General features: G+C 36.7%; 1 protein-coding gene across 4 annotated transcripts in view; it reads left to right on the top strand.

Annotated features, from left to right (window-relative positions):
- VPS35L (VPS35 endosomal protein sorting factor like) overlaps positions 1-25216 on the top strand; it is a 47145-nt gene that overhangs the window by 9158 nt on the left and 12771 nt on the right. Inside the window, exons 8-26 of one of the 4 annotated variants that reach the window (XM_062503265.1) lie at positions 1261-1345; positions 2295-2354; positions 4210-4306; positions 4718-4765; positions 5770-5863; positions 6347-6424; positions 6796-6918; positions 7591-7637; positions 9496-9607; positions 9816-9932; positions 10290-10343; positions 10735-10815; positions 11662-11724; positions 12803-12888; positions 13869-13949; positions 16245-16308; positions 18337-18435; positions 19214-19291; positions 20428-20542. In XM_062503265.1, coding sequence (XP_062359249.1) covers positions 1261-1345; positions 2295-2354; positions 4210-4306; positions 4718-4765; positions 5770-5863; positions 6347-6424; positions 6796-6918; positions 7591-7637; positions 9496-9607; positions 9816-9932; positions 10290-10343; positions 10735-10815; positions 11662-11724; positions 12803-12888; positions 13869-13949; positions 16245-16308; positions 18337-18435; positions 19214-19291; positions 20428-20542 — 1582 coding nt within the window. The remainder of the gene's footprint in view (positions 1-1260; positions 1346-2294; positions 2355-4209; positions 4307-4717; positions 4766-5769; positions 5864-6346; positions 6425-6795; positions 6919-7590; positions 7638-9495; positions 9608-9815; positions 9933-10289; positions 10344-10734; positions 10816-11661; positions 11725-12802; positions 12889-13868; positions 13950-16244; positions 16309-18336; positions 18436-19213; positions 19292-20427; positions 20543-25216) is intronic. The other 3 variants (XM_062503266.1, XM_062503267.1, XM_062503268.1) reach the window with 3 other exon arrangements.

The following is a 25216-nucleotide window of genomic DNA, read 5'->3' as shown; positions in this document are numbered from 1 at the left end:
GCTACTGAGTTGCCTTTATTTGAGGATAATACCTTCCTTTGAAGGTGACTGACTTACCACACAGCAGTGAAGATTCTGCTTTGGTTGTAGGATGTGAATGCTCTCCCCTGTCTTTCTGGTGCACTCTTTAAGTTACCCTGATGAATAAAACAAAAAGACTAAGTGTGGCCCTGCTTTAAGCATGTTCAAATGTTATGATTTCTTTCTTTAAACAAAGCAGTCTTGTGAGGTATTGGATTCCTGGATTTTTGAAATGTAACAAAAGTTTAAACTTTATTTATTCCACTGAGGTTGAAGAACTGTCTCCTGGTGAAGGAGAGAGAAAGGATGGAGCTCATAGAAAATATTATCAGTCTTGGAGACTGGAGAAGACTTGGGGCCAAAGGCCACATTTGGCTTAAGTGAGGAAAAGGTGGATTTCTCTTCCCAGTCAGTCATTCACCTGTTTTCTTTTTGTAGAAGCTGGGGGTTTTTTTGTGAGTAACCTTCTGCCTAAGTTTTTGACTCCAGTTTAATCTTGAAAAACGAAGTATAGCTTAATTAAATATCTTAGAAATATTGTCATTCCTCAGTGTGTATTTTGAATTCATACAATCAATGGACATGTTCCTTCCTGGCCTGAACATCCAATGAGAGTAGAACTAAGTGGGTAATACATTTTCAAATGTGACTTTGTACCAGCCCACTGTAGTCCATGATCAGGTTGTGTCCCAGTGGGTGGTTATTGATTACAGAGTTCTCCCTGGAGCTGACTGTGGCTCAGTCTGTTTCCAGAATGTTTGAACTAGTTATGTGAGGTGCAAAAATGCATTAACTATGCTTCTAAAATTGTTTCTTAATTTAATCTATGTTCCATTTTGTGTTTGATATGGATGCTTAGAGAGATGGTGAAAAACTGAATAGCATCCTTAAGAAAAGTGATTTTAGAGAAGAAGTGCCTTTTAATGCTTTGTCTGGGAGAGAATTTTTCTTGTCTGATCAAATGCACAGATCTTCATGGTCAGCTGAAAATGAATTGTAGATTCCTGTGTATAAAGGAAAACCAGATCTGTGTAGCTCTGGAAGTGAAGAATAACCTGAAAATTACAACAAACACCATGATCTGTTATGTTTGATGTCCCTGTGCTTTTGGCTTCATAGTTCATATTGGTCCTTTCCATCTGCAGATATTCATCCATTCCAGTTTTTCTGGAGCAAAACACAAACTTGTGTTGGCCTCTAAAAATGTTTCTTTGTTTTTTTCTTTTTTTTTCCTTCTAGTGTTCTAAGCTTCTTTCAGACACAACAGTAATCCAGTTTTATCCAAGTAAATTTGTTTTAATTACAGATATCCTTGATACTTTTGGTAAGTATCTACTGTGCCAGACTTACTACATAGTTGTTAATAAGATTATTTTTTTTTGTAATGTTAGAAAGCACCAAAGCTATCCAAAAAGGGCTCAAAGGACTTTTAACATGGAATATTTCTGACAAACATTTTGACAGTGGTGGTAAACATGATATATAATTACAAAAAATCTCCTAAGAGCAAAGTCCTTAAGATAAAAATATTTCATTTTGTGGCTTTATGCTTTATATATTAGTGAATATCTAGAACAAAATGTTAGGAAAAATCATGATCTCTGCATTGTGAAATTCAAAGCACTCTGTCATATAAAAATATTTTGGATTTTGGGAGCCTTTTGACTCAATATTTCATTATTTTTGTATTTGAATAATAGAAGTCAGAAAGTTTTCTTTGGCTAAATAGTGACTCTGAGATGATCAGAATGTAGTTACTGTTTTTTTTAATATATTTTTTAAACTTGTAAGTGAAATCGTCATTCCCTTCATGTGACTCTTTTATTTTTCTGCCATGTTATGGTAAAGATTTCCAGTGGCATTCAGAGTTGAAGGGTATTTTGGTGCCAGCAGGATATGCTACGACAGAGATCCAATTGTTTTTCAAGGTTGTGCTTCCTTGTTGTGCTCCTTCCTGCTTGCTGAAAGCTGCTGGAGATAACATAATGTCCAAACTCAGCAAAGTCAGGACACCAGCTGTCCTTTCCTGGGCTGGGAGAAATCTGACCTGTGTGTTACCTCTGCACTTAGGGGGGCCAGAGAATGTTTTTATAGTGTGACAAGTGCTAAATCACACTGAACATTTCAGCCTCACTAGAGGGCAGCAAAATGTCAGTGTTCTGGAAGTTTTTTCCGTCTAATTTCATTGTGCATTGGAAAGGGAACCTTTGTACAACATTTTGTGTTTTACAGTTTGTTAATTTGTTTTGATTTTTTGATTTTTTTTTAACCAGGGAAACTGGTGTACGAAAGAATTCTGTCAATGTGCATGGATAACCGAGTCTCTCTGCCAGGTAACTTTGTGCTTTTTTCTGCTGTGCTCCAGAAAAAAATAATGTCCAGCTTTGAGGAAGGTTAAACAGGACCATTGCTGCTCTTATCTCCTACAGAAAAGGTTCTGATTTGAATTTAGTAGCTTTTAGTTTTTAACAGAGCAAAATCCATTGCTTTCAGCTTCCACTATTCACAGTGTTCATGCAGGATTTAATTGTGAAGGATACACCTAAGATATAATGAAATGTGCTTGTGGCTCTGCTGTTACTAAATGTAAACTGGGTCTTCCTGAGACTTGAAATCACAAAGAATTGTGTAAGTTCTCTAATACAGATTTTATTAGGGGGAGGGATAATTAAACAGGAGTGGCCAAATTAGATGAAGGAAAACTTTTTTTTTTCCTTTCTTGTCTTAGCATATGCTCTCTTCTGAAACTACTACAGTTTAGTAGCTTAAAGTTAGTGGTAGAAATGTAACTAAGTTGGGAGTCTCAGTTTTTGGTAAATAGATGTTTTTGTTGCTACACTGGAAGCTTGATAGTTTTGCTGTAATAAAAGAAGAATTTTGGAAGTAGTAGCAGGCTGTTCTTAGCATAATCTCTTGAACTTGGGCCCTTTTTCTTTTTTCAGATGAAGTTCCAGCACAGTGTAAAAAATCTAATTTGACACTGCAGGTGAAAGAACCTCTTTAGCAAGACATTGAAACATTCCATGGAAAATACAGGCATTTCATTGCAATTTGGAGTGCATTAAGTGCACATCCTTGCAAGATGAAACATTCTGTATTTGGCAGACCCATTAGTTTGCAGTTAAATCCATAGGATTTGAGCTGTAAACTTGAAACCAGCCAATTCTGACACTTGAAATGAACCTAGTGACAATACTTAAGATGAACTTGTTTGTTGCAGATCTGACAAACTGCTCTTACAAGCATTAATGAAGGCAGGCAGTTCCCATAGCCTGTCACAATTTCTGGGCAGTTACCTCAGTTCTGGAGAGCTGAGCTCCTGCTGCAGCTGTACAGCTGCCACAGGCATTGCTGGTGGGAACTTGCCAAGCAGCTCTAAAAGTAGAAGGAAGAAGGAAAATCTGTTCTGTGCTGACTGTGCATGTGAACTTTTGGGGATTTCAGGCCAACCTCTGAGCTTGTCCCTTGGGAACCAAGTGAAACCAAGTTCAATGAGAGCTCCTGAGATCCTAGATGAGAAAGATACTGAGTGAGTGCAGGAAGTTCTAACATGTGGCTTCTCTCCTGTTGGAAGTTGGAAACTTTTTTGTGGAGCTTCTCACCTTCAGGAGGCAGGAGTGGGAGTGCACTGGTGTTTTAAAGGATTTCACAAGCAGTTTTTAAGAGGATGTGTTCAATGTTCAGCATACAGAAACAATGTTTCTGTCCATTTCCTATTCAGGATTTCCTGCTTCTTGCAATAGTATTATTTAAAATTTATATTAACCTTTTAAAATAAACAATTTGAGTGCTTAAATCTCTTTTGTATGTTCTCTAGTCATTATAGATTTATGTGATTTAGATTTACATGTATTTGTTACAGATTCTCTGTATTTTCTGTTTTCTTACCATTTCTGATTTTGGAAGAGCAGAGGCAGAGGTTGGATTTCTCAGTAGCAGCTCTGAGATGAGCTCCAAGTGCTTGAATTCAGGTTCTGAAATGGTTTTTGCTACAAGATTGTTACCTTTTCTTGTTATGTACTCAGCTCTGACTGCTGCTCAAGAGAGCTGAGAAGCAAATGTATTGCCTTATTACTGTGCACTTGATTTTTTTTGATGAGTGGAAAGAGAATACTTTTAAACCTAACATGAAAAGTAACTTGTTTTGAGAAAGAATGTAACTATTTCTGGGTTGTTTTTTTTCCCCAGATAATTTCTCTCCAGAGAGTGTTAATGATACGGCTAAAGAAACCTGCTTAAACTGGTTTTTCAAGATTGCTTCAATCAGAGAACTCATTCCCAGATTGTATCCTTTTCAAATGAGACCCTCAGAGTGTGTCTGCAGGGTTTTGTAGATTTTTCCAAAAGTCAACATATTTTTTTTCAATAAAACCCACAGGATCTGATGTTTATTATGGCTTTGTTTTGTTTGTTTCAGGCTGTATGTTTTGAATGTACTTTTGAGTCATGTTTTATAGTAAACTGAATGCTTAATTATTGGCTATGAGGAGTCTGGCAGTGACAGAGTAGAGATGATGTATGAAAAATTTTGGAAGAAAATCCTGTTGATAAATTGTAAAAATCAGCAAAGTGTAATGACATTAATTATTACAGAAGGCCTTAAAATAGTTTGGTCAATATCCATTTGGTGCATGTTTGCTTCAGGTTTTTCAATGGTGTGAATTTAATTTTGTTCCTTAACTTGGTTTCAATTTAGTTATGTGGAAGCAGCAATACTGAAGTGCAATAAGTTCCTATCCAAAACGTAAGAATAGTGTTAAGTATGGGAAGGAATTGAATGGGCAGACTTAGGAACTAATTCAATGAATTAATCATAAGAGGTCTGTGATTAATGGTAGGTAGGGTTTTAGCAGAACTGAGAAGAAGCAGTGCAGAGAGAATTTTAATGAGAATACCATGAAAAAATTAAAGGTGAACTGTGATATACTTTGAAATACAATAGTGGTCTCAGATTTCAAGTGTATGTACAAATGTGATATCAGGTGTCAGAAATCCCAATGCAAATTGGAAACCAGTGGTTTCTGGTGGTGGAGGGGAAGGAAGATTGTTGATGTGAGGAGTGTGGGAAAAAGGATAGAAAACTGAAAGGAAAATACTGATGTCATACTGGGAGAGACAGAGTAGGAGAAATAATTTAGGAGCAATGAACCAGTATCTTTTGAAAACCTTGGTATAAATTTAATGTGTTGCCAAACAGTGCCAGCTGCTGAGCAGAAAATGTTCCTTCCCTTGTAATTGTCCTTCTTCGGTTATATTTTGAAATGAGTGTTGGAAGCCAAATTGCTACTACAGTGACAACTTTATTATCCCTAAAAGCAGTTCTTTTACTGGAACTAGTGGGCCTCATATCCAGGCACTAGTACAGTTCTGTCAAAAAGGACCTGTGAGAAAATGAGACATGGAAGGAGTTCTGCCAGTTCTTCTTTAAGCATCTGCTTTTGTTACATTGCGTTACAGCTTTTCCGTAGCTCTGCTGTTTGCCAAGCTAGAGGAGGAGTTCTTTAGTTTTATTTGTCTTGCTCTGAATAGCAAATACTGCAATTTGAATATAGGCTATGTATTATTGTACACAGAAAATTTTACTTATGAAATTAATAAATTTTTTGTGCTAGTATCCTTTTTCTTTGATACATATTTCTATAACTCATGCTCAATTTTTAGTCTACGAGGCAGCTACTGAAGTTATCTGTAGGTGATATAATTCTATTATTGACTGTTGAAGCTCATTTTCATTTCTGATAAAAACAGGGGCATTTTGGAATGTCTCCCACGGTTAACATCTATGATTAGAGGAATTGGAGATCCACTGGTTGCAGTCTATGCCAGAGCATACCTTTGCAGGGTAAGCATGTCTCCTGTGATCTGTATCAAAGATTTCCTGCAGACAGTACTGTCATTGCTTCAAGCAACTACTGCTTTTATCTCCAGTAGTCAGCAGCCTGTCTCTTCCTTTCAAACAAACAAACAAAAAAACAAGATTTCTCTTTTATGAATGGGGAATCTCTCTTTAAGTGTTTGTAATAAGTAAAAATAATTTTATGTGCTGCTGCGGGGTGTTGCAGTGCACTGGAGTAGACGCTGATTTCCTCAGTGCTTACAGATACTTGGAGCTGATGTGAGGGTGATGTTTAAAACCAGCTGTAACTGCCTCAGGGTAGTTGTTAGTGGACATGACTGTAATAGGAAGCAAGGAAATAATCAGTCAAAAGCATGCTGTTTGTTGATTTGATGTGTGTGACTTGGGTGTATTCCTTCAGCAAATTCATTTTGATCTCGCTCTGAAGGAGAATTGACAGATGCCGATAATTTTTTTTTTTAAATACAGGTTGGGATGGAAGTGGCACCACAACTCAAAGAAAGCCTGAACAAAAATTTTTTTGACTTTCTCCTAACATTTAAACAAGTAAGTAAATAAGTGTTTTATTTGCAAAATCAGATAAATATACTCTTTAATCAAACTTCCACATACTTTAAAAAAAATCTTAGAAGTTCTCAAATCTAGATTTAAGGGTGTTCCTGTATCCAGATATAGTATGAGAAATTTTGCATACACTCTGGTAAGTTGAAGCTGCTCTATTCAGCATGTTTCCAGACTTGAGTGATATATGTTAGCTTGATATTTTTCCCCCAGCTTGCAAGGAATGCTTCAGAATATCTGTACCTTTGTGAGACTGTCTGTTACTGTTTTCATTCATATGCAAACTTTGACCAGTTTATCATATCTCCCATTAAATACCTTTCACAGCAACATGTTTTTGTCTCTTATTTCAACAGATACATGGGGATACAGTTCAGAACCAGCTGGTGGTGCAGTGTGTGGAGTTCCCTTTGTATTTGACTCTCTATTCTCCTGCTATAGACTGGATTTTACAGTGTATTGCATACCATGCTCCAGATGTAAGTGAATATGGTAGTGCTTAATACCAAAGGAACTGTTGTGGTGAAGAGTTAATTTTGCCTACTAAAAAAGCCACTCCTTGTTAGTTTGAAGCCAAGTGAAAAGAGCCTGCATAGAACTGTGTGATGCTCTCTTCTGTACAGGAAGAACATTTGTTTCCAGAAAGCTCAAGTGTGACCCCTTCAAGTTCATAGGCTGTATTCCTCTTTGTTTCTTGCTGTCCTTCAGCTACATTAATCTTTATTTCCTGGATTCATCAGTTTCTTCTGTCAGACAGATGTACAAATGATTTGACTGAACAGTAGCTTAATATAGTTAACAGGCTGTTTTAATCTCTGTCAGTCTGGCAGTTTTCAACTCTCCTGCCAGAGATAACTGACCTGGCTGGCAAACAGTGATTACCTGGAGTAATGGCATGGATGAAGGATTGCAGATTTGACTTCCATAAAATGGTGGTTTTGACTGAAGTGCCACTATACCTGTTCCAGAAGATGTGTTTTATGTTTAGCTACCCACTGTTTTCTTGTGCTGTAAATACAGGGTAGAACAGGACAGTTGGAATGTATTGGAGAGGTAATTAAAACAGCTTTTAATAGACTTCAGTACAGTAATTAAAGCTACATACATTTGCAAAGTCTCTATTCACTAATTTTAAGAAATAATTTTTCCAGGTTCTGCTTACTGAGATGATGGAGAGATGCAAAAAGTTGGGGAACAAGTAAGTTGCAGAGTGTAGAAGACAGGAGTCTGTAATGAGTACCCCTGAGTCCCTGGAATAATGTTCTCTCTCTTCCCTTTTGGAAACAGTTTGGATGCATAGTGAGGCTTTCATTCTGGGGTTTTCCTTCTCTTCCTTTCCCCTATCCTCCACTGGTTACTGTCAGGCCATATGTCCATTCAGCAGGGGAAGTTGTAAAGCTGCTGGTAATACTTAGGGATTTGCTTTTTTCAACATTAAGGTTAGTACCTCAAACATCTCCTAGAAGTCCTCAGGATAGTCGTGTTCAGGAAGATGGGCTGGTCTGAAAGTTGGATGTATTTACTGGGTTTTGTGAATGCAATCTGGTTTGTTGATGGGCTCCTCACTGTTCATTTTATTGGGTAGCTTGGCTAAGTTCTGTGAAAGTTTTCAGCTGTCTATTTTTTCTTCTGATATGCTTTGCACAGTCCAATTCTGCAGCAGTTGAGGAACTAAAATGTGTTAATCACTTAGCTGAGGAATGCCAGTGTTCTGTGACTGAGCTAAGGTGTGTGGGGAAAGCATGATTTAAAGAACGTGCTGTGAAAATGGTATTGTATCAGAGTGTATAGAACAGATAAAAATAATTCACATCCTCAGATGTGCAAATTGTTTCTTATAGGTGTTGATTTGTTTGTTCAAATCAACTTCCCTCACTTTTCATTGTAAAGATGGGTTAGGTTCCTCCTCTTTGTTCATGTTTGCTCTTTGAAGGAAGGATAAAATGTTGAGTATAACAAACTTTTTTTTTGAAAGAAATGTTTTTGGGACATGTCTTTTTTATTAGTAAGTTGAGTAATCCTGTTTAAAACAGTAGCATTCTTTAAAAGTGGAGTTCTTTGTGTCTTCTCATGACTCTCAAGATACTACAAAGCAAGAAGCATCAGTATATAAATCTTAAAAAAATCTCAATATGTTCCATGAGCTCCTTTGCAGCCATCTGAGTGAAAAGTGACAGCCTGCTGTCTGTATTGCAAAACATAGACCTAGTGAACTGGAAATGCTTGTCTAATGATAAAATGCAAATTCCAGTCAAACTGTGATGGAACCACTAAGGCTCAGGCAGAAACACAGAAGCTGCTGGGTTATTTTAAGCACTCCATAGAAGTTCCCTCAAGGTAAACTGCCCTGTATTCAAACTGTCTGTCTCAGACTAGTGAAGGGCACAGTGTTTTATGAGGCAGCTTCTTGAGCTAACTCATGGTTGAGTAAACTGGATGTTACAGTGATGCAGGGACTTCACTCTTCCATTGTGGCTTTGGCTTGACAGTAACACAAATACCTGTCTGAATGGTTATTCAGAAATGCCTAAATATGTCATTGCCAGATATCACATGGCCATGGCTTTGGATTTATTTTAATCCTAGTAATGCAGCTACTTGAAATATGGCTTTTATAATGTATATATCATATAATTATTTAAGAAAATTTTCAGTCGGAATTTTCCCTCCCTAAGTATTCTTCTGAACTGTAGTTAAACAGAGAGTAAGTTTCTAGATCTCAGCTATTCCTGGTTACCTTGATATTTCTAGTAAATTCCTGCTAAAATGGTGGCTTCAAAAACATCTGTGTGGAAGAAATGTTTTACAGACTGGGTTATCTTTTCCATATCTGGTGTCTTAATGTTTTCTTGTTTTGCTTATGCATTTTTAATGCTCATCAAAGCAAGTTCAATTTGTGTGAGAGTCTTTTTTTCCTTATTCTCTTTCTTTTTCAAGAAGTTATGATAGATGCTGGCCAGCTGTTAGTGTGAGAAGTTCAGATTGATGTGAATGCAGAGAGCACCAAATGCTGAGTTTTTGCTGAGCTGTATTGATCTGTGTTGTGTTCATTGCAGTGCTTTGCTGTTGAATTCAGTGATGTCGGCGTTCAGGGCAGAGTTTATTGCTGCGAGATCAATGGACTTCATTGGCATGATTAAAGAGTGTGATGAGTCTGGATTCCCAAAGGTAACATTTTTTATCTAATTTGTAGCAATTGCTTTCATTTGACAGAGGTCTTTATGCTCTTAGTTGTCTACATAACTTGTGTGTCACTTGAATAATGTTATTCAAGTGGTTTGATCTGAAAATCTTTCTGCACACTGTACCTGCTGGATCTGTCTTGGATGGACGTGCTTTGTCTGCTTTTAATTAAAAATTTCTCATTAACTTTCAGCATCTCCTCTTTCGCTCCCTGGGATTAAACTTGGCATTGGCTGATCCTCCTGAAAATGATCGCCTTCAAATATTAAATGAAGCCTGGAAGGTTATAACAAAGCTGAAGAACCCACAGGTGAGTTACTGTCCATTCTGTTTCACTGCTGATTCTGTGTTTAGAGCAAAAATTGTAGCCACTTGTTCAGTAAGCATGTGCTTAGCATGACATTGTTTACCTTTTCTAAATACACACAGCTGCCAAAAAAATGTGATGGCTCTAATATCTTTGGATCATCCTTGCTTTTCTTAGCTCTGCTGAAGCATAACTTGATTTTACATAACATTATTACCCAAATCCAACCTTTGAGTTCTAGATCTTTTGGTCTGCATGAATCATGGCTCAGGAGTTAATTCTTTCAAGTGTAATTTTTGTAAGTGTATTTCTCACAGTCTCCTGCAAATATTGGTAATCATAAGACACTTTTATTTCTAGGATTATATCAACTGTGCTGAAGTGTGGGTGGAGTATACCTGCAGACATTTTACAGTAGGTGAAAATTACTTTGTTTCCTTTGATTTTTTTTCTGATACAGAATAAGTGGCTGTGTTACCAGTCTGGTATTAAAGATAGAAAAGCTTTGACTATTCAGTATAAATGTGTAGGAATGAAAAAATGTGTTTCCTTTCATGAAAGATGAATGGCGACAAAAGATGCATCTTTGAAGCTTTCCTACCCCACGGCCCTGAATGTTTCTTATATTTTTGTTTTAATGGCAGATGGATCAGTTTAAGGATTTACTGGAGCTATGGTTAAAGTTCCTGGCTTAACTAGAGCTGATGCTTTGGCAAATGGAAGTAAATTATCCTACTCAGGTGCTGTTTAGTGACTCGATTTATGTGCTAATGTCATTTTGTAACCTTTTTTTTTTGCTACACAGAAGCGAGAGGTCAATACAGTTCTGGCTGATATTATCAAACACATGACTCCTGATCGAGCATTTGAAGATGCTTACCCACAGGTAAAGAGTTTATTTTGCCAACTCTGTAAAAATCTCATGTGCATTTTCTTAAATGGAATTAATTCTTAAACATTACTGATAACTCTTACAACAAAATAATTGTTTTTAAACACTAGCTGTAATTTGGGAAGCCTCTTGGAACACCATAATGCTGTGATTTATTCCTCCTTTTTTTCCATGCACATCAATCTCTTAATTCTGAGAAGTGCTAAACCTGAATGATTTAAGTAGCAATGGATAACTCCTACATCAACAGTGGTGTTTGCTGAAGGAAATTAGCACTCATGGTAGGCTGTTTAAACAGAAGTAAACCAGAAAATAGTCTATCTCTATTTGGCATTGTTAAGGCTTCAGTGAATTTTTGTGTCTAGTTCTTGAGATGAGATTGAATGCCAGATGAGATATGGATTAGTTGAGAAGGTTTTTGTGGTTACTTGGAGGGTAGTAAAAGTGCCTACAAAAGAAGATTTAACAAAGTGGTTTGGTTTTTTTTTTCCCTTTGTTTATTTGGCTGAGATTTTTAGTGTAGAGAGCTGGAGGACATAGAGACTCTAAATTGAAAAAGTCTGCCTGTGGAAATGAAGAGCAAATAAGGCCTGGGCAGGCTGGTCAGCCTCTGTTCAAGATGGGCTCTGAAGGGTATGTAGGAAAAGTGTGTAGGAACAGCATAGCTATAGTTTGTCCTGCTTTGGGAAAAATTATGTTGATAAATGTTTGAAGCATCTTTCCAAAGAGTTTTCTATGAATAACTAAAGAAGAATATTCCCTGGTGTGGATAGTCTTTATTTAGCTAATATTCCAATAGTTTCACCTTTTTTGTTAACTTTTCCTTTTTCTCCCCTTTAGCTGCAGTCAGTTATTCATAAAGTTATTACCTATATCTATGACTTTGCTGTGCTTTTTTCAGTGGTAAGTGATGTTCTGTTTAATAAATTTTTAAGAACTGTTTGGCAGTTTTTCTGCAAGAGAATTTAGGTTGGCTGGAATATTTAGAATGTTTTTAAGTTCATAGAATGCAAGAATTTTTTTGTCAAGTAGCTAAGTGCAGAAATACTTTGTGAGCTTTCCACTGCTTACTACTGAAGTACTTATTATTCCAATTCCAGTTTTCTATACTTTTTTTCATTAGGCTTTTAAATTCTCTTAGTTTGTCTGTTACTGTGGCATAAGTGACAATTAATGGAAGATGAAATACCATTTATTTGTGTGTGTGTGTGTGTTAATGTAATTGCTGGTAGCTGTTTCTGTATTATGGTACATACTTAACATACCCTCTCATGGCACTTACACTTGGCATTGAAACAAAGTGAAACTCAGAGAGGTCAGAGACTGTATATGAGGTAGAAAAACAGAAACAAAGACAGCAGACAGTGTGTGTTGAAGTACAGAAACCGTTTGAAGAGTGAAAATCAAGACTGATGCTGTGGATTTGGGGTCAAGTCTTGTTCACAAATTGCTTGGATAATTCTGAAAAACTAAAACTAATCCTCACTACATTCTTGAGATAATACAGAAACTAAGTATTTTAGTATGGTAAACAACCTAGACCCTTGTTTTTTGAAGGAAATTTGAATGTCTTCTTAACTTGCTCTGGATAGATGTGAAATTGTTGATGATGTGTAGACTATTTTAATTGCTTATAATATCTTACCTTTTCTTCCCATAGATGTCTGAATTTGTCATGATCTTAAGCCATTTGAAGCATGTGATTGCTTTTAAAAATAAAATGCAACATTTGATTCAAGCAGTTCTGTGTTTTGTGTTCCCTTCTGGATCTCTGTGATCAATAAATTGATACATCTTTCAGCCATCAGTCCTTTTCCATTAGTTCCACATTCTCATCCTTTGAGATGAATTACTGTTTTCAAAAAAGATGAAAATAGTTTTACCTAAATAGCTGTGCTTATAAAACTTAGCCAAAATATTTATTTTAGTGTATTGTTTGTAACATACCTAATTTTACTTGTTTATGTATTTATACTTTCAGGAGAAATTCTTGCCATTTCTGGATATGTTCCAGAAGGAAAATGTGAGAGTGGAGGTTTGCAAGTGCATTATGGAATCTTTTATTAAGTAAGTGAAATGCACTCTGGAGGCTCTGAGGAACTTACTGAAAGATGGCTGGGGAAGAGGAGTCAGTTTTTGGCTGTTTAGTTTGTGAAGGTGTTCCAGACTCTGGGAAAGAAAAAAGGAAATGTGTCAGTTTTGTTAACCTGTTGATGGACTGTTTGACTGTTCACAAAGAAAACTGTGTTGAAGTAATTACATTGATGTTGACTTGCTGTGGGTTAAAAGAATAGTTTTCTCTGAGCTTTTTTTTTTTTTTGCATTGCATTTGTTGGTTTATGAAATTTATTTGACATTCCAGTTGCTGTGAGAGCACAGAATAGAGTATTGCTACAGTTGAAAATGAACTTAGGAAACAAAAATATATTCAAGTGTTCTGAAAGTCAAGCAGTCCTTTTCAAATAATTAGCAGGTTTCTTGAAACATTTTTCTTATTTTCACCTTCCCTTCAGGTATTTATATGCACTGCTGAGCCCCCCAAGCCTTCTGTCCCCTAGGGCACAGGGACCAGCTCTCTTGGCTTTGCTCATATGAGTGATTCTGTGACCCCTTAATCATCTTAGTGGAGCTGCACTGCACATGTGCCTCTGTATCTAAACCTGACACTGATCCTTCCTGCTTATCCCTGAGTAGCTGAGAAATTATATTATATCCTGGTGAATCCAGGATTGTTTTGTTTTGATGTTCTTAGCCTCAGTGTATCACATATCCACCTTACTGTGTCCCATGAGGAGTCACAGTCTGTGGCTTGGCAGTGCAGCTGTGTATGTTAAGATAATATTTCTTGGCTGGCATTTATTGGAATTGTACACATATTAACCACGTGATCATTGGTGTTCGTTGGTTCACAAATGAATTTAAAACTTGTGCAGTGTCATATGGTGCTGGTGATTGAAATGATGTGTTAAATGGGTGTTATTGTAGTCACTGTTTTCCATTTTGACAGAGCAGGATTTTTCATCACTTTTTCTAAAACCACTTTCTAGGCATCAGCAGGAGTCGACAAAGGATCCTGTTATACTCAACGCTCTCCTGCATATCTGTAAGACGATGCACGATTCTGTGAAGTAAGATGAACTTCTAAGAACTCTCATTTATGCAAAGTTGGGCTGCCTGATGTGGGTTCATGTTTCTGAGGCTGTTTGTTGCAAGGTGGATTAAGACATGAATCCAATTAGTGCTCAGGGAAGAGCTGTGCAGTGAAGTGGCAGCACGTACCATTTGCTCTTTAATTACTGCTGTATTTTGCATACTGAAGTAGAATTTTAAAAGGGAAGTAGCAGCGATTTTGTAGTTTTCCAGTGAAGCAGAGACACTTTTATAATCCAATCTTCAAAACACTTTGAGAGTGAAACCAGTGTAAGCTTTGAATTATAGTGAATGATAAGCTATTTCTGAGATTCAAGTGAATGTGTAGCTACTAAAACACAGATTACCATACTCAATTACACCTTTTTGTAGGTCACTGTTTTCAGCCATTGTAAAGGGGTGTGAAATCTTTAAAAGGATACCTGGAAGATTTCTAGGAACTTCAATCAGGGAAACTGGAACTGAGAAGCTGTTGAACCATCTATATCTTTCCCCTAATTCCTCCTCTTCTATTTTGCCCTTGACTTTGAGAGCTGAGGTTGTTTGGCATCCCCTGTGCCCTGTTGTACCCTCACTGTTTCAATGGCAGTTATGCAGTGTGGAAAGCATTGTGGTTTGTAGGAAACTTGCAAAAATCACATTGAATCTGTGTCTGATAGAGAACAGAGTCAGGATCACAGTGCTGCAAATTCTAGCTCTCAGGAGGACAAAGCTTCTTTTATTCCTTCTGGTTTGGGTTGAATTGTAAGGCCACAGCCTCTTTTGCCACTCTGAGCCCAGAGTCTCTTAGTATGGCAGATGCTGCAAAGGAACTTAAAACTTTCTCATCCTTGATAGGCTGTGAATGCAAGATTTATTGTCAATAAAGAGGTCAGATTTAGCATGTAATTCAAATTTATACTAGCTACAGTGTTTTATTTTGGGTTAGAGTACCTTATTTGGCTGTATGTTGCACTAAAAGCCACTTCACCCTTCAAATAGAACAATATATTGTACCTAAACCAGCTTGTTAAAAAAAAAAAGCAGTTTATAGCAATCCATATTTGGTGCTTCCTCTGACACTTTGCCAAAACAATTTGATAGTTTACTGGGACCTTTAAAATCCCTTAAAGTTCCTTTAGCTAAGATGGTTACAATGTCTTGGTAGATCATCCTAAATTCCAGTTTTTTAAATAACTCCTGCATGTGTTTTTGCATCCTGGTTCAGGAAACTCCCAGCCCATTGTGTGGGGCTCACTGACCCCTGTAACAGCTGTTGGAGGATAACAGCTTTAGACTGGTAGGGGTCTGATTCACAATTGAACTGGAAACCTACTGCTGACCTGGAGATCTCATCACAAGCCTTCTGAGCCTTTCAGTGCACATCAGTTGACTCTTTGGATTGGCAATGCACTAATGAGCTAATCATGCTGAGATTTTTTTTCCTCCCTTACTGAATTTGTATAGTAAAACTATTGTTCTCTTCCCATCTGGTGTCTGAGTTGGAAATTGGTAATTGATATACTAAAGGTCAAAGCTGGAGCCAAGCATGTAATAGTAAAGGGATTAAACTGTATTAGTTAATTTTAATTTAATGTTTTGTTCATCCATTTTCAGTGAAACAGGTTTGACTGACTGGATTTTTATGTGATGGAAATTTGTTTCAAATCAGATTTTGGACTCTTGGTGTAGAATACGTATCTGTGATAATTTTGAAAAGAAACTCCTTTTTACATATCAGTTTAGTTCAGTTGTTACTAAAACATGAAAACTGGGACTACAGCAAGGTGAAGTTAATTGTTTTTTAATTTCTGAGGCAAGGTTAGTTAAAACAAATAATCTTAAACAAAACAATCCCCAAACTAAACAACAAACTGATGTTACACAGTGTATAATATTTAAAGGGTATTTCAAAATCTTTAATCCTTAAATAAGGTAACTTTCTTCTAAGAATAGACTTACTAATTTCTTTAGGTTTTTAGACTTAGTTCTTACTCAAGTTCTCATGTTGCAACACAAGACTGAAGCCATTTTTGTGCTCCAATAAACAAACACTAGTGTAGCTTCCTTCTGTTCATGCCAAAGTCTGAGTTTTCAGAGAATCTAAAGCCACTCAGCAATTTTTTGTTTATTTAATCTGGAATTTAGTTTGGTTCATGGCTGACTTGGTGATACTCACATTAAAATTAATTTTATACAGAAAAATTTATAAAATACTATATATCATTTGAACATTTATAGATAAATAGGATAAACAATATTCTAAAGTGTACCAAATATTTTTTTTTTTTTAGTGCACTAACACTTGAGGATGAGAAAAGAATGTTAGCAGCTCTGATAAATGGATTCATAAAAATGGTGAGTGACAATTGTGTGCATCTGTTGGGAGCACCTTAGAGCTGGGATTTTTGGTGCATTCCCATGAGGAACAGGTGCCTGTGGGGCTGAATCAGAGCCCAGTCTCTGACTTGCTTAAGACCACTGAAAACCCCAAGCAGTGCACATCAGTGAAGTGTCTGTGTTCAAAGAAATGTCACACAGTGCTGAAGCTGATACAGTGCAAGATGAAAGTTTAAAGTGTACATGTTGTTTATTTAATTGTATTTTCTGCTAGTTTTCTAAATCTCCTGTAAAACAGAGCATGTATTTAAAAGTTAAACAGCAACTGAAGCATCAGAGGGGTCACTGTTTTATGTGAAGGAAGTTGCACTACTTAGCTCTAAATGGACCCAATACCATCTTTCAAAAATACAAAATAAGTGTAACTTCTTTATTATTCTCTTTTTATCTTAATTTAGAAATAAGCTAATTTGTATCATTAAATTAGTTGTCCCAGGAGAATCCCAGATGTTTTGTCTTGATTGGTCTTTAACCCATCCCTCACTCTTATTCAAATAAATCTTTTGTTGATCTCTGTTAGTTCTGAGATGTCAGGGTGTTTTAGGGAGACTGTCTCAAGCTTTTTGTATTCTTGAACCACGTACTCCCAATGCCTGTTTTTTTCTCTCACATGGAGCTGACAGGCTCTGTGTCTACTTGTCCTCTTTGTTCCTTGTTGCAGTTCTGTGGATTTACTCTGTGGATTAGATGGTTGCTTTTTATTCAGCTATAATAATTTGCTAATTAATGTTCTAATATAGTTTTGCTTTTTTAAGCTTTACAGTATAATATAGTACCATTCCCTTTAGGAGGATTTCTTGTACTGAATAAAATTTGATGTGTCTTCCCCCTGGTTTAGGGAGAAAAAATTCCCATAGCAGCAAAATGACTAGTTATGAATTTATATCAGCACACATTAAGATGTGAAGGGAAAAGCAATTGTTACAGTCCTCCTTACAGTCAGTCTTTCTGATGGAAAAAATTATATTTTTGGGTAAGTTTTCTTGAGACTAGGACTCAAGAATCAGCAGTTGTACAAATAGAGGAAAAGCAAAGACAGTTGCCTGTAATGTGAGAAGTAATCCTTTGTTTTCTGGTGCAGTTTCTTTGGTCTTTCACTGTATGGATTAAATGTAAATTTTATTCTAATTTTGTAAAATATTCTTCTGCATAATGTTGAGAAATTGAGAAATGATAAATAATGCAACTTTTATTTCTATTAGAAAAAGATTGCAATAGAATACATAAATATAGACTGCCTGGAGTCTGTTCCTCATGCTCTGGTTTTAATTGACAGCTGAGACACTCCAGCTGACAGCACTTGGGGTTTTTAAATCTACAGAGTTGGAAGAAGTTTGTTCTCACACAAAGGTTGTTTTTTGGCTTCTTTCCTGCCAGAATACAAGGTTACAAGCTTTTGCCATACTATATAAGTGTGTATTTACTAACCAAACTCAAGGAAAACCTGCTTTTCTTACTGGTTTATCTAATTAGGAAAAGTGCTATTTTCTGTTGGAGGCCCTTTATCAACTAGAAATCAGAGGAATCTGAATACAGATTCACAGATCTGTTTCTATTTTTCTGGGGTTTTTTTTTGTCTTGTTATCTAAGTATGATCAAAACCAAGCCTTTGTCCCTGCCATAAAGAATCAAGAATTCTGCTAGTTTTGAAAACATTTCACAAACCTAGGATTTAAATTTTGTTTTCTTGAAAAATACTTGTTCTGTAAAGTAGACCATCATATAGAGTATAGACAAAAAACAAAACAAAAAACAAACAAACAAAAAACCCCCAAAACACTAGAACTTTCATGTTTCCCTGAAGTTCAAGTATTGCTGACAGTTAAAGGAACAGAGATTCTATGACTGCTATTTGTTGTTACTGCTTTTCTCCTTAGCAATTTATAGGGATTTTGACTTTTGAATATCTGTGGTTTATCTGCATGCAGTTTTACATATATTTAAGGCCTACAGTGGTAAAGTCTAGGGGCCTTTTTTCTTTTACAGGTTTCATTTGGCCGTGACTTTGAACAGCAGCTGAGTTTCTATGTTGAAGCCAGGTCAATGTTTTGCAATTTGGAGCCTGTTCTAGTCCAGCTGATTCATGTAAGCCACAGTTTATCTACATTTCTGTAATAAATGGGGATATATTTGCTGTTCTCCCATTCCCTGCTCAGATTATTGGTCTGTTGCAAAATACATCTGAATTATTTTAATCAGGTCTTCATAAAGTGAACTTTGTTCTCATCTCTGGTTCTGTCCCCCTAAGCACTCTGAAGTTCATGCTTGGCAGACATGCATGGTATCATTGCAGCAAAGAAAATGGGCTATCCTGCAAGAGATTCCATGTGTAATAAAATAAATGGCACTTTCGTGCATTCAGAATTTGGGTTGCCTCTGCTATAATCCTCCACCTAGGAAAGATTAGACTGTGTCTGGCTGCAGATCCAGGCAGAGTCCTGCTGTGATGGGGAAGGTTAATCTCTTTTCTGTGTTGAGTCACAGGTGAGCATCTGATTCCTTTGCAGCATTGTATCTTCCCTTAAATCCTTCTGGTATTTTGGTTTGTGGTTTTTTAATCTGTGTTAGCTAGAAATCATGATTGTTATGCTAGCAAGGAAGTGACAGCACTATAGCTGGGAAGGCAAGCATAAACTAAGGCTTGAATAAAACAAGTCCACTTTCACAAATAGAGTCATATTTGCTTTAAGGAACAGTCACTAAAATTCTCCCAGTAAAAAGTAAATAGTACAGTGGGGACACACTGTATCAGGGTTCCTTTGGACACTGGCTATTCTCTAAATGCATGCAGTAAAACATGCAAGTTGTTGTTTGCCACTGAGACTGTGCATTTTTTTAATGGTTTGCTGTTTTGTGTGTGCAGTCTGTGAACCAACTAGCAATGGAAACCAGAAAGGTGATGAAAGGAAATCATTCCAGAAAGACTGCTGCATTTGTCAGGGTAGGTCTGACTAATAAACTCCGTTTGCTTTGCAGATAATGCTGTCTGCTGCCACCTAAGTTTATAATTTTTTGCAAAGCCAGTATGTTAGTATTTTTGACACTGTATATGGTCCAATTTTCTCTTGTTATGAGCAATCTTTCCTCTCTAAAGCCAAATGCTGCTGTTTAAGAAAAAAGACCCAAACCATCTCATACCAGCTTTGTGTTGAAAAAGAGCAGCAAGATTGACTCCCTCTCCAAAGGAAGGTTCACCAGAGAGGTGTTTGTGTGAATTCTGGAAAGCTCAGCTTTTTGAATTATATTTGAAATATAATATGTAACTCAGTCACAGAAAGAATGGGAGATGGGGTATAAAATATATTCAGACTTCTGTCTCATAATATCAGTGCTGATATGCTGAAATCAGGATTTGAATATCAAATAAGGTGCTCCTTTCAGCTGTAGTGTCTCTGAGTCAATATATAAATGGTCAAATGTGCTTTGAACTGTGCACAGGCCATCACAGGGTATCCATGTTGCTTGTGTTCCCTTCTTCTAACCTGAAATGTGACAACCAAAGTGTGTCCATCTGCATGTGGGAAGCTGTTTGTGTGTGCAGTGGAATCCAGTTGATGGCAGCTGCATGGTGTCCTGGGCAGAGGGTGGCTGGGCTGGCACTGGCCAGCTTCTCTTGCCTGGGGGCTCCTTGCTGCATCCAGGGCTTTGGGCTGTGCCATAGGTCTGCAGCTGCAGCACCTGGGCTACATCTGCTTCCTCCCAGTACACACAAGGCACCTGCTCTGACCTCTTTGGCAGATGATTTCTCCCTGAGGACACTAATCTGCTTTTCTAGTTAGCTTTTGGTCTTGAGCTGCAAGGTGGTTACCTGAGGAGACAGGAACTCTTTGAGCTACAGTCACAGAGTGTTTGTTTTGATTTAGTAATAGTAGCAATTAAAAAAATAATAATTATTGAAATACTCATTAGAAATTTAAAATTGCTGATTTGGGGTTTCACATAATATTTGCTTTGTATTGAAAATTTTTCCCAAAACTGATTTACAGATTTTAATTCCTAATTTTCTATTAAATCAGTAAAGATTGTTATAACTCTGAGATAGGAATTTTATTACATTTTTTTTAAAATTTGCTTTAGGCTTGTGTTGCCTTCTGCTTCATTACAATTCCATCTCTAAGCAGTATCTTCACTCGTCTTAATCTGTATCTACACTCTGGACAGGTTGCTCTGGCAAATCAGTGCCTTTCACAAGGTAAGGCATGAATTTATCTACTTAAAGGTTCTCTTATTTCAGAAATATTTCTAACTGTGAATAATAACTTGGTTGATATCCTAAATCATATGTGTGTTTATGATGCAATTAAGATACAGCTCTGTTTCAAACACTGTTAAAGCAAAACCTTATCATATTAAAGCAGCTCTTCAATGTGATCTCAATACCCAGGACAGCTGACTGTAGCTGACATAGTCCTGGCCATGAGGTAGATTGTCTTAAATTACTTAGGAATTAGGGAAAGCATGGACATTTTTTCTCCCGCATAATTATGGAAGCATTCTAAACACAAATAATGTGCTTTATTATAGCTGAAAAAATAAATAAAAGCATCTGTGTAGTAGTTCACAGACTGACAAAATTCGCCAATGAGCTGGGAAGGAATTCCAGGTTAGGTCAAGGACAGCAGAAACTTGTAAAAGCACCTGCATGGTAAATGCTTAGTCAAGAAAATGTGCCACTATATCAGAGTGAAATAATGGCATCATATCAGATCATATCAATACTGAAAAATATATTTTCTTTTTTTGGATCTGAATTATTGATTGAAATGTGCCTGAGCACATTTTCAGCCATCCTATTAGTTCAGTGTTAAGTAATAGATTCTGACAAAAAGGAGTTTTGGGGAAAAAAATAGGAGCTTTTCTGGCATCAGAATGAATGTTAAGTCTGTATCACCATTTAATATGATCTCATTCATGTTACAAATGGAAGTCAGCTACCTATTCCAAGAGTCTTCATATACTTTTAACTGCTTGCAGTATTTTTCTTTTTCTTTTTAAAGTGATATCATTCGACTTTGTTTTGCAATTTTAATCCTGACTTTAAATGTCTGCTCTCCAATAGTAAATGATTTTCCTTTACATGGTTTCAGTGGAGCTGTGAGGGTAATAGATTGGATTACTTTGCAACATCTTTTGTTGTGTCTATTAATTCTTTGTGTTAACTCTGTGCTTCTTCACGAGGGCTTGTTTTCCAAGCTCTGCATTTACCAGCAAGTTCCAGCTGCACAAACAAGCTGACTTAGGATGCTGATTAAGACTTTTTAGTGCACAGTGACTGTTGTATTTCTTTGTTTTGAATCTGATGTTGCCCATACAGCAAAGCTGAGGGATTTAGAGTAAAGCTGACTGTTGTGTCCAAGTTTGTTGTGCAAATAAAAGGTCTGCAAAGTCTGTTGTTGTGCAGTTAGCATTGTGCAGTTTCTTTCAGAGTTTATATAAAATGGACTCACTTTTTTCTCCCTGTGGTGTTTTATTTAATTGACCAGCTTACCTTATCTTGTATGTCAATTTTTGTTATTGTTGCTGTGTTGTAGAGCTTCTCTTTTCGGAAGCAAATCCAAAGCAGTTTTTCTGTAATATTTTGTCTTTGAGAATTATTCCCTGCCCATATTGGGACCCACTCTGTGATTTATTATCTTTCAACTTAGAAATTGCTTTTCTGATATTTTTGTGGTCTAGTTCTTCTCTGAGTGAGACTCCTGGGCTCCAACAATTGTCCAGACTTTTCAGTGTGAGGGTTTACAAATGTGCACAGCTGTTGTTTGACACATGAATACAGTGCACTCACTAAACAATTAACAGGATCCCCATCCTGAAATCGTTTAAGGTAGCAGATGCATGCAAAGTATTATGAACTTGGTCTCTAAAATGTGTGTTTATTAACCACACTCTCCTGAATTTTAGACCCATAAGCTAGAGAGAGCAGCATTTGGTCCATCTCTGCTTTTGTTAAAATGAAGCAAGGCAAAACTGATGTTCAGTATCTCACTTCATTCACCAAGGTTTTATAGTTATTCACTTTTTTGCTCCCCTAGCAAAGCTATTTTGGGTACAATTTGTACTCAGAGACATGTCACTAGCATGAGTAATTTAGCATGTGTTCAACAGGCACTATCTTGGGACATTTTTTGTGAACTCTTTCCATATGTTGATGCACTGAAGTCACATAATGTGTCCTTGAAAGTTACTTTCCAGACAGTTTAATTTGTATCTCAACTGAATGAGTAAGAAGTAAGAAGTACTGATTAATTCATGACAGTAAATTTCACTCCAGTCAGTTAACTGAGTTAACTGGTGCCAATTAGACACTGATCTACTAAAACCAATGCAGCATGAAGTGAAGATTTAAGAGTGTGCCATTAATGATAGCATTAGGCCAGGGAGGGAGACTGCCTTGTCTGTAACCTTTATTTCATGCTGATTTAAATTCACTTAATTGGTTTAAAATTGTGAAGAGAAATAAAGCTGAAAGGCAATGTACCTGATCCAATAGCTCAGTCAGCAGTGGTGCATGTATGAGTTTTGTACATGCACTTCTTCCTTGAAGATTCCAGCTGGTGTTTGTAGCAAGGTGAAGTCCTGGATTTTTCTCAGTTTTAAGTTTCTATGGGGAGTCCAGCTGTTTCAGTGAGTTGACTTTTCACTTAAACACATAACAAAATTGAGTTCCATGACTTCCGTTGGCAATAGGAAGATTTCTCTGAATTGCCAATGTGTCTATCTTGAAAAAGGAGGATGTGCAGGTCATAACAATAAGTGAATTTATGAGTCTTAGGATTGCACTGATAAACTATCAGCTGTTGGAAAGCCACAGTTATTCTGCTTATGGCTGGAAAAGTTTGGGTTTTTCCTCATTCCCAATTTCAAAGGGCAGCAATAATAACCATCAGTCCTTGTGTCTCACTGCTCTCATTTCCTCTGTCCCAGCCTTGCTTGCTTCGATTTGCCACACTGTTAATCAAATCAAGTGTTTGAACTCATCCAAGTACTTCAGTATCAGAAAATTGTATTTTTTCGTGGAATAAATCTTCTTTAAGACAATGGAGTTGCGTCAGAGCTGTGATTTTCTAGGCTCATGAAACTCTAGTATTAACACACTGACAGATGTCTGTCTGGGAATGTTCAGAATGTATTAAAAAGGACTGTTTTCTCTTTCATTTCAGATCCCAAGACCTACTTTAAATTAAATGAATCTGTGTAATTATCTTTAAAATGTTTTAGGTGAATTTGCCCTGGATGCATAGTTTGTACCTCTGGAGAGCCTGTAAAGACCCACCTTTGAAAAGAAGGTGCTAGATTTTACAGAGATGAGCTTTTCATTTTTCTTAACTGAGCCACTGAGCACTGCATGCTGCCAACAGAGAATAATAAATTCTCATTGATCATGCTTTCTGTCATGAGGGTGCTTGGACTAAATTCCGATTAAATGTGTGCTCCATTGTGTCACTCTTCTGGACTTCTGAGATATGGGTTTGATTTTCACTGCACACATTTCCCCCCTGTAGAAATGCTACTTTTGTCTGTCAAAAAAGAGCATGAGTTTTTAATGTTTGGGCACAGCGTTCAGCAGGTGGCTAGAGATGACATAACTTCCTGGTAATGTGTGTTAAGCAGCATTTTTATTTTAAAGGCTGTGAAATCTTTGCCTCACTTGAGAAATAACATGCTGAGTGAATAAGGTAATTCGGCTGATTCTGTCTGACTAATTTTACTGGGATATTTTAAAGCACTAAACTTCATAAAAATGGAGACCCTGTCCCTCAGATCAACTGCTGCAGACCTTTTTGCTTAGCAAATGCAGATTTTAATTCTGAAGCATGCAGTGCTTAATACACTTCTAGGTATTTGTTTTGTTTTCCAGTTAAACTAGTAGATTGCAAAATAATTTTATTTCTACTGCAGAAAATGTTACTTTTCCATGAGTGTTCTTTAAAGGCTTCAGTCACACTCTAGAGAAAATATGGTGTGGAATATCTAGTAATTAATTTTAAATCACAGTCTGATTATGGTTTAGAGTACTTTCTCAGTACTGTTAGAAAACAATTTCTAATATTTCTTCTTCATCTCCTGAAATATTTATAGATCTGAAGAATATAAATAGAATTTGAGGTAAAGAATTCAGAGAAATAGGAACATGAATAGATTTTCCTATTTACAGGACACTAGCACTTCTTGGCTCATGTTTCTCTGGTGAGAATGGTATATGGTGACTGTTATCTTTTAAAATACTGCTTTCCTTGAAGGCAGTAAAAGAGCTGTAGGAAAAGAATGATGCCATACTGTTTTTCTTACATGTAGCAGTGCTACATGTTGCTCCATTTGGACAGAATTGTGACCTCTTCTGTTACCTGGGACTTCCACAGCTGGAGACTTCTCCCATTCCCTGAGCTTTTTCTTATTCCTCTTTTCATCCCAGCCAATCACTTTTCCATATGATGTGAAAGGTGACATCTCTGTCTCTGTAAGCTTTTCAGACTAGTACTTTATATCAGTTTGTCAGTTTTTCAAGTCTGTCTAGCCTGTGACCTGTTTTTGAAAGTGTCTTGTAGCATTTATTAAGGAAACAATAATGTAGGATGATGCTTCTGGGCTTTCAGGTGTGGGTGATTTAATACAACCTTTAACAAAGCTTGTGTATGGACCAGACCATGGTATTTAATAAAATAGATAGACCAGTCCTTGGGAATTTAATATTTTTAATCAACTTTTACTTTTTGGACTTTGTAACTTCATGTGATAGTAAGTTCCACATTTACCTGCTACTTGGAAGCTTAATTTTTAGGGATTCATTTATGCTGAATATTAGGTGAGTGACTCAGAGCATGCAGCTGATCTCCTAGAGCAGAATTCAGGCATTCCTGATTCATTT

The sequence above is a fragment of the Cinclus cinclus genome, chromosome 16, assembly GCF_963662255.1.
Source record: "Cinclus cinclus chromosome 16, bCinCin1.1, whole genome shotgun sequence".
In the NCBI taxonomy this organism is placed as follows: domain Eukaryota; kingdom Metazoa; phylum Chordata; class Aves; order Passeriformes; family Cinclidae; genus Cinclus; species Cinclus cinclus.
This window is presented reverse-complemented; position numbering and strand designations above follow the sequence as displayed.